Source organism: Podarcis melisellensis, assembly GCF_964234715.1.
Source record: "Podarcis melisellensis genome assembly, chromosome: 10".
Taxonomy (NCBI): domain Eukaryota; kingdom Metazoa; phylum Chordata; class Lepidosauria; order Squamata; family Lacertidae; genus Podarcis; species Podarcis melisellensis.
Window position 1 is genome coordinate 64,182,246 of NC_138542.1, and position 14,147 is coordinate 64,196,392.

Consider the following 14,147-nt stretch of genomic DNA (forward strand, 5'->3'; position numbering starts at 1 on the left):
TTGTTTTGTTTGTGTAGGTAGGTATATGTGGATTTTGTCAAGGAGAAATAAATTAAGGTTTTTGTGCCTTTCTTCTTCTGTTTTTGTTTTTGTTGCCAGCTTCTACAGACAATGAAGAACAGCTACAGTTTCCCATGGAGCTTTCTTCTGATCCTCATGCTCCCCAGCAATTCTCGCCAGCAAAAGGTTGGTTAAAGAAAAAGGCCACATGCTTATCTTCCTGTGTTCCATCCACTTGCTCCTTTTTTGTTTGTCAACCTTAGAAGTAGCCCTGCTACGCAATGCAAGTTTTTTGTTTGCCAAAAAGACTTCATCCTCCGGATATGTGAGGAGGGCGAAACAAAATGTTCTTAATATGTCCGCTGTGCAGTCTCTTTTTAAAAACAGGGTGGCTGCTGCTGAAGAGGGAGCAAATGAACAGGAACAACTTGTGCTTCTTTTACTGCTCTTCCGATGCTGCTTTGAGCTGCTGCCAAACAGCCATTCTAGTCTAGAGACAGCTGCATTTCAGAACAGTATGAGGTGGTTCATCTAACTACAAAATGTGCTCTGAAGCGATGGGTTTTGCTGAGTCTGAATCAAGTCTTTTTGGAATTTTAAGAATTGTAAATATTGTAGATTATTTCTCTTGGAGAGGCAGATTTAACTAACAATGCACCATGCCAGGTATTTTCCAAAGGAAAGGAAATGTTCCACCACCCTCATCCTAAATCAGGCTTCCTCAAACTCAGCCCTCCAGATGTTTTTGGCCTACGACTCCCCTGATCCCTAGCTAGCAGGACCAGTGGTCAGGGATGATGGGAATTGTAGTCTCAAAAACATCTAGAGGGCCATGTTTGAGGAAGCCTGTCCTAAATCTTTATCCTAATACAGAGGTTGTAGACTTCACAGTGGGGACCCACAAAATGATTAATCCAAACTAGGGAGATGAGACAAAGTATGTGATTTGGCATAAGTGCAGAGTAATGATCGCTGGAATAAATATTCCAAATTTTGCATTAAACTGATGAGGTCTAAACAGGTAACTACCTAGAAGAAGAGATATTAGCATTGCATTGGAAAGCTAATTTGAAATGCCATGTCTTGTGAAAGTGTTTTGCTACTCAAGTCAACACAGCACATCTGTAAAGAGGTCAAACGTATAACGCTATACATGTCTGTTGTGAAGCAAGTCCCAGTAATTTCAGTGGGCTTACTTCAAGGTAAGTGGGCATAGAATTGCAGCCCGAATCAACGAAGAGTATTGTGATACATTAAAAGATGAACAGTTTTATCATGGTGTAGGTGTTTGCGGCAAGAGCCTACTTTGTTGGATATATGAGGTTCCATCCTGTTGAAAGGTGTATGTTCAACAAATGAACTTCAAAGGGAGGCTCCAGCAGGAAAGTGCTGAATGAGAACTTAATCAGTTAATTTTATGTGAAGAAAATGTATTTTTTTCTTATTAATTATTGTGGATAATAACATTTAGTCTGTTACAGATTTTAAATACTGTATTTGTTATGGATTTTAGTTGTTTGGATTTTATTGTTGTAGCTTGCTTTGATAACTTTTTTTGGTGTAAGGCAACAAAATAATTTTCTCCATCTGGACTTGACTAGATCTGTTCTACCACAGTTAATTAATGCAGGATATATAGGATACGTGACCACCAATTTCTGCTCTTGTGAATGGTCACTCTGCTTTATGAAACAAGACTCATTTTGTTTTTACTACAACATCAGGAGTGTAATTAGGGAGTGTCCCAGAGACCCGAATCCCACAAGATGCCCGGAGTCTTCCAAAGTGCAATGCCCAGGAGACCACAGCCAACCACCACCCTAAATTTCCCAGAGACCCTTGTTATAATTTTAATATGTATATAAGCAGCCCATAGCTCAGAATAAGCCCTGACAGGTAAACTTTGCTTCCTGCCCCTTGGAAACTTTGCTTCCTGCCCCTTGAGCCTATATTTGCATGTACATACACTGCAAATTTGTGTCATAAGCCTGTGCCCCAAGTCTTTTAAGTACCTAACAATGCTCCTGTGCAACTGATTAACATGGCTATCCTCTGAAACACTTATCCCTAAAGTCAGTTTTAACAGATTATGCTAGGTCATTGCCAAGTGATTACACAGTTAGTGTCTTGAGGAAGCTTCTGGAGCAACACACTATTGACCACACAAATACTTCAACAAATCTATCCTGTTGCTGAGTTTCTGTTTACCAAACCACCCTCCTCTTCTTTCTACAAATCAGAATCTTCTGGAATTCCATGTATTTCATTGTGTAAACTTAGCCTTCTTGCAGGGTTTCACTGTTGCTAACTTATTTGGCTTATTCTTTTCCAAAGATTAGTAGGAGACCCTATTTGTAAAATAACTGCTGGCCAGTAGAGGGTAGTCTACTCCCTTGTCAGCAAACAGTGTGTTTAACATTAACCATGGACGGTCTGTGAAACGCAGCAAGCATTTATCTGAGATCATCAAGGTTCATATCAACGCCTCCCATTCTCTAAAGAGAATTCTTTCTTTTGGAAAGATCTGTAGTTGATTTATGATTCATAATTTACTTGAGCTCCTGTGAGAACTTAATTATTAAGTTCATTTGCACTTCAGGCAAAATAATAGATTAACAAACCAAACATTTATTACGTTCTCACTAAATCCCCACAGAGTGCAGTGTTAATGTAATGGTGCTAAAGGGGTATATTCAGCTTACAAATAAAATTCCTGCCTGATCAGGTTCTGTTTTTTAAATTTCTGTAACGAAAACACAGCTTGGACAATTGCCTGCCTGCCTTCCATAAGGTCTTGGAATATTGTTTTGCGTTACCATAATACTTAGGTCCTGTTTTTTTCTGCGTTTTGACTAACAGCCTGCTGCCCTCCCTGCTTTCTCCCAGCAACTTTGAGACAAACTTGCATCATTACAAAAGGATCAGGGAGCGTCTGCATGCAAATAAGCATGTTGTCGCCTAGTTAAAGCATTATGTTCTGCATGTAGTAAAGTATGCAGGGAAGAAGGTTAGTGTGCATAACCCCTGTTACACATTTCTGCTATATTCTTGGGAAGAAGTAGCATGTGAACAGGCCCTGTATCTCTAAAACAGAGAGACCTTAACCTGAGTAATGCTGTTTAAATTGTACTATATACATTGTGGGTTCATGAAGGCTTCAGCCTGAATTTGTTATCACTTTTCAGAAAGCAGGAAGCATTGCACTCCAATTAATCTGGCAAGTGAGATTGATTCACAACTGCAGGCATGTAGTCTTTATATGTACACATACACACAGGCAACACATATACACCTTCATAAAAGTGCAGACATTCTTTTATTCATATTGTTGCATTCTTATTGTTGCACATTACAAGAAAAAAACCCATCCCAGGAAGCAAAAATTGGGACAACATGAAGTTCTTTTTTCACCTTGACTTTTCACACAGATACACACATGACTTTTCTCTAGAGTTGCATGCACACAGCAAGTATTGCTGTGGTGTGTTGACACTAGCTAAGCAGGCATGTCTGTCTAGGAAATCTATAGTCCAATAACACCTGATGTGTGTTTAGTATGGCCCCTCACCATCACATTTTTGTTCCTAGCTTCCTTCAAAGCCCCACACCTAGCACTGTTTCATACACAATTTTAAAATGTATCCGTAAAAATGCAAAGTGTTTATATGACAAGTTTGTGTTTACAAGCACATCCATTATATGTGCACAATCATCAGACAGCAAGGATTGGTTATAGCTCCTTTAGTGTCAGTCTTTGCTTTGCTGCTGTCATGTGGATAAAATGAGCCCTAGTTGACATAACCCATGTTGATGGTGCTGGGCTAGTGTATAGCTGCACTAATAAAGAGTTGCCAAGGGCACACATGCAAAATAGGGGAAATTTATTCTCCTGGCTTAAGATTCTCCAGCCTGGGCTGAAACATAACCTTTTTATGGTTGACAGAAGTGCAGATTAAGTTAGTGAAATAGTGTAGTTAAACCATGTTCTTCCATAAAGAACTGACATGATTTACATTGATTTGTAGAAATTACTTCAGTCGTGGTGAGGTAACCAGTGGCCCACAGGTCAGATTCAATCCACCAGCCTGCCAACTTGTCTATGACTGTCTAAAAGTGACAGTCAGAGCACTGCCTCTGGCAACAGCTGCTTTCAGCATAGGCAAAGGAGAAGGTGGGCAGCTCTTTGAAAGCATCAGAGGAGATTGGGAAACCATTTGTCTCTGCTGCTTGTGATATGCTGCCTACCTCCCTCTTCAGCAACTGCTCAGAGCAGTGGTTTCTAATGTCTTTTGTCTCCTTTACTGTTGGGAAAAGCGAGGGATGAGGGAGGCTGGCTTTATTGGGATCCACTGCCTCAAGGCAGCTGATGCTCCATAAATGAACATAGGGAGAGGTTGCCACAAGGTGCCTAGCTGCACCCACTGGTGGTTTGAGCCCTCCAGGTGGTTGGCCAAGGGGGGATGTGACTCTCAGGCAAAAATTGGTTCACTGACACTTGATTTAAACTGTAGTAACAATTGTGTTGCATTGATCCTATAGTAATCAAACCAGATTTTCTTTAGCAGAGCAGCATTTGAACACCTGGAAAAGCTTGTTAGATAGCCAGTACCCAATGACAATAATATACATAAAATATAAAGAGATATTTTAAAATGCTGCTTACATAATGACTAGGGAGCATTTTTTCATTCAGAGTGAATGTAAAAGTTTCTCAGTAGAGAACTGTATACAATCATATGAAATATCCATGTCTGTAACCTATATGAAGCCCTCATTTTGGGGGTTGTTGCCTCTGTTTGTGCATAGAGAGGTTTGCTTTTATGATGCTCTTTGCAAAATCAGCACCTTGGAGAGCAGAATAAGGCTGGTAGTCTGGGGCTGGAGACAGCCATTCATTTGGGTGTGTGTGTATGTGTTGAAAATAGTTTATTACAGCCATGGTTGCCTGTGCTATGTGTTTGCTTTCCCCACAGTCAGCCATGGCAAACCAGAGCAGTTCATAAACCTGCAAAACTTGCTTGATCAGAGACAACCATGGCACTAAAGAACTAACAAACAGCAACACACAAAAACAAAACATGCCATCTGTCTTCAGTCTGATTTTGCTTAGTGGAAGCCTTTATACAGTGTTTAGAAAGCTGATGAGAGAAATTTGTGGCTTTTTCATGCTAGAACAGATGTCAGCATGTAATATGTCAGTCAGCTCCAGAAGTTTTGTGAGGTTCAGACTTGCGGCTGATTGTTCTTTTATTACAAACATATACTTCTTTGGCAATTTTCCAGTTTCTTCTTTGCATGCTTACCTGAAAACCATTTACAAAATTTCAGTTCTTTCTTGAGCCTGGTTTACCTTGGTCATTCCTGTTTCATGCTTCTAGGGCGCTGTAGTCTATACTATTATGGGTTAGTTTGTGTGGGATGAATATGTGGCAGATCATGGGTTAAGCCAGAGAATTCAAATGTAGTCACCTTTTGGATTCCTATCTTGTTGCCCTGTGAACTGATAGACCAACTTACAGATGTCAGCACCCTGGTGAAAAAGTTCTGAAAATAAGAGAGCTCATCTGAAAATAATTATGATGAGCTCTCTTAAATATTATGAAGGTAAACACAAGCTTCCTGGATTAGAATTTATTTCATTTGAACAAGACATAACTAATTTTGGGTCTGTTGGACTCAGAAGAAGAAAGAATGTGGCATAGAAATGATAACAAGGCAAAAGATAATTGGATACACGCCAGTCAGGGCACATGCCTCCATTGCTAGGAACAGTTGAGATAGGCTTTTTAAAAATGTTCTGTTGTTTGCCTGCAGTTCTTACAGAAGAGCTTGAGTAATAAATTACTTGGCTACAAATGAGTACACCCCATGCTAGGCTTCTAAAAACAAGACTCAATCAAAGGGCGGGGGGGGGGGGCGGACCTGACTGAGGACAAAATAGAAATGAACAATAAAGATCATGTTTGAAAGAGAAGAGGAAATTCATAGGAAAGAAACAGTTCAGCAGATTTGAAGCATGTGATGAAACTGCAGGGTATGAAACAATGATGGTGGTGATGAGGGCTTAGAATTGGGCACCCTGATTGGAGTGGCACTTTTAGTGGAAAGTGGAGAGTTATAGCAGAGTCAGTATTCAGTAATAGGAAGATTCATACGGGAAGAAGAGAAGCATAGAAGCTATGAAGGGGGAGCATTAGGTAGCAGTGCAGGACATAAAAGTCCCTTACCCCACGAAGAAAGGCAGATACAGTATAGATATAGAGAATTTGATAGTTTCTTAGGAATCCCAGATTCTGCTCACAAAAGTCCAGGGATTATCAGCAGCCTTGCATTTGTGATTATACATTAAAGCTTCAGTTCTGTAATTATACCATGCACTTATGGTAGAGTTCACAGAGGTAATTTGGCTCCCAACATTTGGGATACTTAGAAAGAGAAGAGTTCTGCATGCTCAGCTTCCGCTTTAAGTTCTGAGAGGTAAAAAGCATTCCTTGTGATCTTTCGCTGACAAAAAAATTGTGAGAGAAACTGTCCCACAAATTTTAAAATTTATCATGTACAATTTTTAAAAGGTTACACACCTTATAAATTTAATCTGTGTCACAAACTTGTACTAGCTGTTAAAATTTCCCCACCAATAATTAGTGGGGTCAATTTTACATACCGTACTTGCAACAAAGATTTTCCCTTCCTTTTCTTTCTTTCTTTCTTTCTTTCTTTCTTTCTTTCTTTCTTTCTTTCTTTCTTTCTTTCTTTCTTTCTTTCTTTCTTTCATGTTGGGCTCAGTCTTGGCTTCTGCAGGGGAGCAAAATGGCTAAGTCAAATATTTAGACTTTGTTCTTTCCAAGATTTTTAGAACTTAGTCTCTGCTTTTATAACCTACATGCATAAGTGCATCATTCTATCGTTTCTTCTTTTTCTATTCTGTGATTATCAATCCTTGCTCCCTCTGCTTTTTCAGTTTAGCTGCCTATTCCATGTTAGGTTAAGCATTAACCCTTATTCTTGCATAGCCATTCTATACATTTAGGTTCTATGGAGTGTAGGCAGTAAATGTAGTAACTTCGCAGACTACATGCTTCTTTTTTTAGCACTTGCAGTTCAGATTTGCAATCCCTTGCTATTTTTAAACAGAGAGCCTCCTAAGTATGGAAGGCCATAGAACTAGAAGAGAATCTTTTTAAGGTGATATCCAAAGACGCTTTGCCAAGAAAAATCAGTCCCTCTTGAATGTAGTACAAAGTTTATTGTATTCTGTTGTGAACAATAGGTTGTGCAAAGTTAATGTTGTGTGAAATAAAACCAGAAAACACAACACAGGGATTTCTCTAGCAGATTACTCACTTTAAAATTGACATGAAATAAAAATCTGTATTAATATAGTTAATGTTTCTTATGTCATATCAGTGGAATTCATTTTGTCTTATTAGAGGACCTGGAGAATGCAAGTTCCCACACAGCTGTCCAAAGAGGTGAGTTTCCTTGATTTAGCTATAAGCCAGAACAGGGGATGCATTCCTGGCTCTGTTGGGGGTACACTTGGGATGTGGCTTCAAGCATTCAGGAAGTATGTACCAGTTGCCTTGGAAAGCATGCTCTGATGTGGCTTATTGATATCTGAATATGCTCATCAAAGTGTTTTTATATACATTAGGGATAGCTAGAATTAGAAGTGACGGGTGGTCTTATATTGTCGCTTTGTCTTCCAGAACAATTTTCAGAATAACTGGTTGTTCAGTTCTTCATCTTCCTTTAATGTTATATTGAAATCCTCAGTTGTTGTTTTTTTACGGAGGACTGGAAGGGGATGGAACTAAAGATCAGTTAATACATAAACAATGCATGCTGCTGTGGAATTCTTGATACCAGTCTTTGTGCCTGCCTAGGAAAACTCAGTAATCGGGGGGGGGGGGCGGCGGGGACAGACCTTCAATTTTCACTGCAAGCAAGGGTAACGATCTTGAAAAGGAAGAGGTGTTTCAACAGCACAAACAGGGGCTTACCTGCAGTATATTTTATTTCCTGCTTATCAGGAGGAGTTCTGTGACTTTTAAATTAAAGCTGAAAACAATTGCTGAACTTTTGATCTAGTGAGCTTGTCCGGGAAGCTCATAAGCTTGGGTTTAAGAGTTTGAGTGGCCATGCAAGGAACCCCAGGTGTTGGATTCAAAACATCAAAGTTGTTGCCAAAAGGGTGCAAATACTTTTCATTTATTTGTTTAAAAGATTTGACTGGCATGGATACTGTCGAGGGTGAGGTGTGATATCCTAAGGACATTATATGGGAGTTTCCTCATTCATGCAGCCCTGTGCCAGTTATTTTGTTTATTATAGTGAAAATATCCTTTATATTTAAAAATATGTGCTCAGAGCTGAATGACTCTGTCCCATTTGACCACTGTTTGCACCTGAATTCACAACATCAGGTTACCTGGGTAATTCACACCACTTATATTTGTCCAGTACAGATCATTTCATGATGTATTCATTAACTAAACATATCACAACACTGAGCACTTCACACTGGTTCAGACAGTCAGCAGACCCCATTCAAACTGCAGCCAGCAAGCACTCACCCAGCAGGGATCACATTGAAGAGAGAGCTGTACAAAACAGCATGTGGGGACCATGTACACTGGTGCCATGATTTGTATAGTCACAGTGATCCTCCAGATCAATTCGTTCTTGCAAATTGCAGCAACTGTGTGAATCTGTTCATGTGATCTCTGCTTCCTTGCAGTCCCCGCTGGTGGCCCTGCAGACTCCCATTAGGCAGTTTGTGTGGACCTGTCTAGTTTCTGCTCTGGACCAGTGCCTGAAATTGGTGTATCTAGGGAATGGAAGGTACTTGTGCAGTATCTTCCTGCTGATCATCATACAGCAGAAGGCTCAATTTGTGATGCCTTGTAGAAGCCTCCACAGTGATCCCAAGCACTGTAACTTTCAGAAATGTTGGACATAATTCACAGAATCATCAGAGTTGCCAAAAGGGCATCTCTTGAAGCACCGCCAAGCACTCTGAAAGCACTGTTACAGAAAACTGCAAGGCAGTCTTATAGCAGCAGGTACTCTTTTGAATTCACTGCTGTAGAAATGGATAAAACAAGACATGTATGCATTTATCGTAGGGATGATGTTTCTAGATGTTCATACTACGTAGGTGAATCATGTCCTACCTGTGATGTCCAAGCAGAGGCAAGCACTGTGTTTTCTTGGAAAACCACTTATTCTTGGATGCAGATAATTGATTCATCAGGAGGAGCACTGCAATGGGCAAAGGGGCATCACCCATATTTTTTTCCTTTGTTTTTCCTTTTGTTTTTCTGTCTGTGTTTCCAGCAACATCAGTTGATTACAGTTCCTTTGCAGACAGATGCAACAGCTGGATAGAATTCATTAAACTGAAAGCTCAGACCATAAGGCGTGGATCAATTAAGACAAGTAGGCGGTCATTTCTACCACATTCTGATCATTGGAAGCGTAGTTCTGATCTTTCAGTGGCAAACGGTGGAGCTCCCTACCCAGTAGTGGCATTGCAAAATCAGTGTCCGAGTGTGAAAGCTGCAGACACACAGCGTCTGTTTTTGAAAACATTAATGCCAGGTTGATTTTGGAGCACATTGTTCTGTGCTCCAAAAGTAAACTGCCAGTAAATATATAGGTGATAAATAGGCTTGTGAATTGTACAACTAAAAGGTATACATACCGTGTGGCAGAAAGTGTATGTATACATCAGTGAAATTCTTCAGACTATGCAAGGATCACCTGCATGATATTTGTGGCAGCAATCACTGAATTACAAAGTGGTGAGTTTTTAATTTTTGTTTAAGTAGTTCAATGGCTGCAGGTATGACTTTTGCTTTAGTTACCCAAGATGAAGATTTACCTGGAAGCTGACAGCAATGAAGAATTTGTCCAAAATTTGAAAAATGCTGGACTGGAGAAACATGTCAACTTTCACACTCTTTCCTGTAGACTTTTTGTCGTTCCCTCTAGCAGAAATTTTTACCAAATTGTGATACCTTTCCCAACCACTCCCTCCCTCCCTCCCTCCCTCCGCACTACCTGTGTCTTCACTTTATAACTGATCATTTGTATGTGCAGCTGCTGGCCTCAGTGTTTTCTTTTGCAGGAATGCTACTCTTCTTCCAAAATTAAATCCCATTCAAGCTTTTTGTCCCTCGTTTGCATGTGCTGCATGGTTATTTCTTTTCTATGGCTGAGCATCACGGGCAGCTGAATGTTGTCACCAAGCTATGTGGAAACCATGAAGAAGGCTTAAATCTGTTGGAGCTACCGATGCAACTGTCCATATATTGAGTAGTTATTCTCTGTCTGTCTCCCTTCTTTCCTTCCTCCCTTCTGCCACTTGTAGCAATTTCATTCGACAAGCCAAGTCCATTGACAGAAGGACAGTCCCGTCGTTCTGGCTCATCCGGCATGAGTTCCACTGTGCCAGTTGTTAAGATGACACCTCTTTCTTTCATCGCTGGGGCAAAAATAACCAAATACCTTGGAATAATCAACATGTTTTTTATACGAGAAACCACTTCTTTGCGTGAGGTAAGCTGCACTGGAGTTCGCCTTTCTCTCATGGCTAACATGGCTGATCTTGGGTTTTAGTTATGCTGGGTGCAAGAGATTCAGCAATTCAGAATTAACAGAAAAATAAAGGGCATAAATCTTGCTTGAGCAGATTCCAGATTATCATATCTCCATATACCTTCACTATAAGCAAAATCCAATGCACAGTTGAATTTGGTGCTCTTTTTAGCAGATTAACCCAGCCCTTGATTGTGTGCTTGCAGAAAAGATCCACAGTATAGCTCTGCTACATAATTTGAAAAATGAGGTATGCTATTATAAGGCAACAATAACAGCAAACGTTTTGGGAGCCTAAGCAAATTGTCACACAGTCCCATCTGTTCCTTGTATGGTTTTGAATGCTATCTGTGGTTTTTCATTGCTTTTTTGCTGATAAATCAGACTGTTTACTTGGAGGTTTGAAGTAGTAGTTCTCAAAGTATGTGTTAACTCTGAATGATGCTTTAGAAGACTAAGAAAAACGACACAACTCTTTTGGAACAACTGTTGATTAGTTTTCACTTGTTTAGAATAAATTTGAAACTAAAGAACAGTAAGTGCTGGGGATGGTTTTACTAGTGCCTTTCCACTAAAATGCATGTTGGTGTGTTTTTATAGGAGGGCGGTGTAAGCGGTTTTCTTCATGCATTCATTGCTGAGGTCTTTGCAATGGTAAGGGCTCACGTGGCAGCTCTTGGGGGAAATGCCGTTGTCTCTTACATCATGAAGCAGTGCGTGTTCATGGAGAATCCAAACAAAAATCAGGTAAATGGTGCTTGAAGAGAACACTGTATGTCTGCACATAAACGGTCAAGGACTAGAGAAGCCTGACAGCATTTGCAATGTACTGGCATTCAGGCAAGGTTCTCCTAACTAATCAGTCTGTTACAATATGAGATCATCGCAGCTGCAGACAGCCAGCTTGTTTACATCACATGATGGGGCTGACTGTGGGAAACAATGTTACAGTCAGTTCACAGGACAATTCACCGGAATTTGCTCAGTGTGTAATATGAGACCTTCCTCTTGCATATGTACAGGAAGTCTCTCTCACTTGTTTGCTGAAGTTTGAAGTGATCGGACATGTTTTCTGTAATGCTGCAAAGTCAGAAATAAAAGTATGTAAATAGACGTTTCTGGCTATCTCCTTTCCCTGCTATGGAAGCAGGAGGGAGTGGGTGTGCACTTCCCACGCTGGGAAGTGTCGCCTATCAAGACCTAGCCTGGAGCCTGCGGGGATTGCAGCCAGGGAGGTCACCGGAGACCAAGCCGGGAGCCTGGGAGAGTTGCCAGCTTCTCCCGAGAAAGGCTTGTTTTCCAACACAGTCAAGAACTCCTGCTAAGTAAACAACCTACCTGTTAATCACACCATGTCAAGTGATTGACGAGTGGGTTATCCCACTCACCTGTCAAAAGTTGGCACTCGGGAGTGGGGGCAGATGACAGTCTGGCTCACAAGTCCAAAAGGGTCCCCCACCCCTTCTGTAAAGGGTTTGTGACAGCCCCTGGGCCTTAAAATGGAGCAATTAGACTTTTCATTTGTTTGTAGCTACTGGAATTCTTGGCTAATAAATGTGGCTGCATGATTTGGCTCCTTTTGTGTGTGAAGTCGCAATAGAAGCACAGGGAATGGAGGGCTGCATTTTCCAAGAAACACCACACTTTTGGTAAAATATACATATAACATTCCCACTTTTTACGGACAGGAGTCTTAAATCCCGATAAAAAAGGAACAACTGCATTTATTGCACTGGGCTCCAAAGGCCTTTTGAACAATGTGTACCATTCCAAAAAGGACGTTGGCGAATTGTCAATTTGTAGCTTTCTGCTGTGTCAGCTTTCAAAGAAATTGAAAGGGAAACACATGAAAAGTGAGGCTGAAAAGGCTGAGCATCCTTAGCTTGGAGAAAAACAAATGTTTATTTGTTGGGGCTGTTAGGGAGGGCCTTATATTCACAAAATGAGCTGGTGTAGGCGGAGAGGAAATAATTATTTACTCAGGCCATTTCACACAGAAACCATCTGTGTGATCAGAAGCTTCTGAATCTCTAGTACTACTAGTTTTGGCCTCTGCTGTAACCATCTGCAGAAAGCTCCTTCTCTGCTAGCGTTGCTGCAGCTGCTCATCTGTAAACTTTTTGTCAGCACTTGGCTGCTTCTGGCAGCAGAGAGGTACAAAGACCTTGTCCGGTAGCAGGAATTTATTTGCACATTTCAAAGTTCTGTGTAAACAATAAGGTTCTGTTTAAAGTCCAGAAGATATATAACTGGATTCCCGCTTTTTGTCTTTGCAGGCACAGTGCCTAATAAACGTCAGCGGAGATGCAGTAATCTTTATACGTGAATCGGAATTGGAAGGAGCAGCAAACCAGCTCTCCACAAATGGCTCTCAACCTACCAATTCAAAAGATGCCGTAAGTTACAACATGAAGAAGTGAAATGGCTTTAATTATACCTCGAGGTTATCTTCAAAGTGTCAGATGCCATGGCTTTCATTTGTTTCTTTTCAATCAGCAACACTCCTTATATTAAGGACTGCTCCGTTTTGAGGCAATCATAAATACTGTCCATCAGGTTTCGTAAGAGCCCCTGTGCACACAAAAGAAGATCTGTCTAAAGGAAGAACTGAAAATAGCAGATGTTCATCAGAACTGAAGTCATCAGGATATCGCCCTGTATATTATAGGGCCAGAACAAAAAAAATCTTACTTGGAAGCTATCAGAAACAAATGTTACTCATTCTCAGAGGGAGGAAGAGAGGATTTATATTACAACTGGAATATAGCTGAGAAATTCAAATCTCACCATGTGTTTTGAGAAAGGAAAAGCTGGTTCCAACAGCACTGCCAAATATGCAACATGCAAAGTAAACATAAGCTTTTGGAACTAGTGACAATCATCGCCCACATGAACTGGACAGACTGGATGTAGCTGCATGTTAAAATATGTTTTTTCATGTTTGTGAACTATTGAATATTTTTCTATTGTACATTTTTTAATTTTAAATTGTTAAATAGAATTATGATAAAATAACTGGTTCAGATAACTATCGACATTTTTTGTTATTGGAACAATAGCGGTAGATTAAAACCTGCTATCTGAAGTCTGTGAAATCCTAGCTGCGTCTGAAGAGGAAATCAGGGCTTTGGATTTCACAGGTTGCAAATACAAGGAAACTTGGAGAAAGAGCAGTATTCTAGAAAGGCCACCACTCACAGATGGTGTTAAATATGGTACCTAGGAAGATGAGGATTGCTGCAGTAAACAGAGGATTAGACACACCCAGAGGGATTTGATAGAATATAACAGTCCGTAGATCTGAGAAACTGCTATTAACAGCTGCGATCCTAGACACTTGCATGCGTGGATAGGGGAGATAAATGCATGCTGAAGCATGAAATATGTTTTGAAAGTTTCTGTGGCAGCAATCACTTGGCTGAACAGGCATGCCACTTTTATTAAAACTGGCTTGCCTCTTCAACTGATGAGTAGCTGTAGGAAAAACTTTGAAAACCTGTGGATGCACTCCTTCCCTCACTCATGGCCATATAGAAGCCTAGCTG

At 40.5% G+C, this 14,147-nt stretch overlaps 1 protein-coding gene across 31 annotated transcripts in view; it reads left to right on the top strand.

Moving 5' to 3' along the window:
• Positions 1–13,717, top strand: part of C2CD5 (C2 calcium dependent domain containing 5) — a 91,478-nt gene extending 77,761 nt beyond the window's left edge. For 25 of the 31 annotated variants that reach the window (XM_081926759.1, XM_081926732.1, XM_081926743.1 and 22 more), the window contains 6 exons: positions 100–186; positions 7,431–7,472; positions 9,340–9,441; positions 10,376–10,563; positions 11,203–11,349; positions 12,879–13,717. In XM_081926759.1, coding sequence (XP_081782885.1) covers positions 100–186; positions 7,431–7,472; positions 9,340–9,441; positions 10,376–10,563; positions 11,203–11,349; positions 12,879–13,022 — 710 coding nt within the window. In that variant the 3' untranslated portion in view covers positions 13,023–13,717. The remainder of the gene's footprint in view (positions 1–99; positions 187–7,430; positions 7,473–9,339; positions 9,442–10,375; positions 10,564–11,202; positions 11,350–12,878) is intronic. The other 6 variants (XM_081926733.1, XM_081926750.1, XM_081926751.1 and 3 more) reach the window with 3 other exon arrangements.
• Positions 13,718–14,147: the final 430 nt, after the last annotated feature.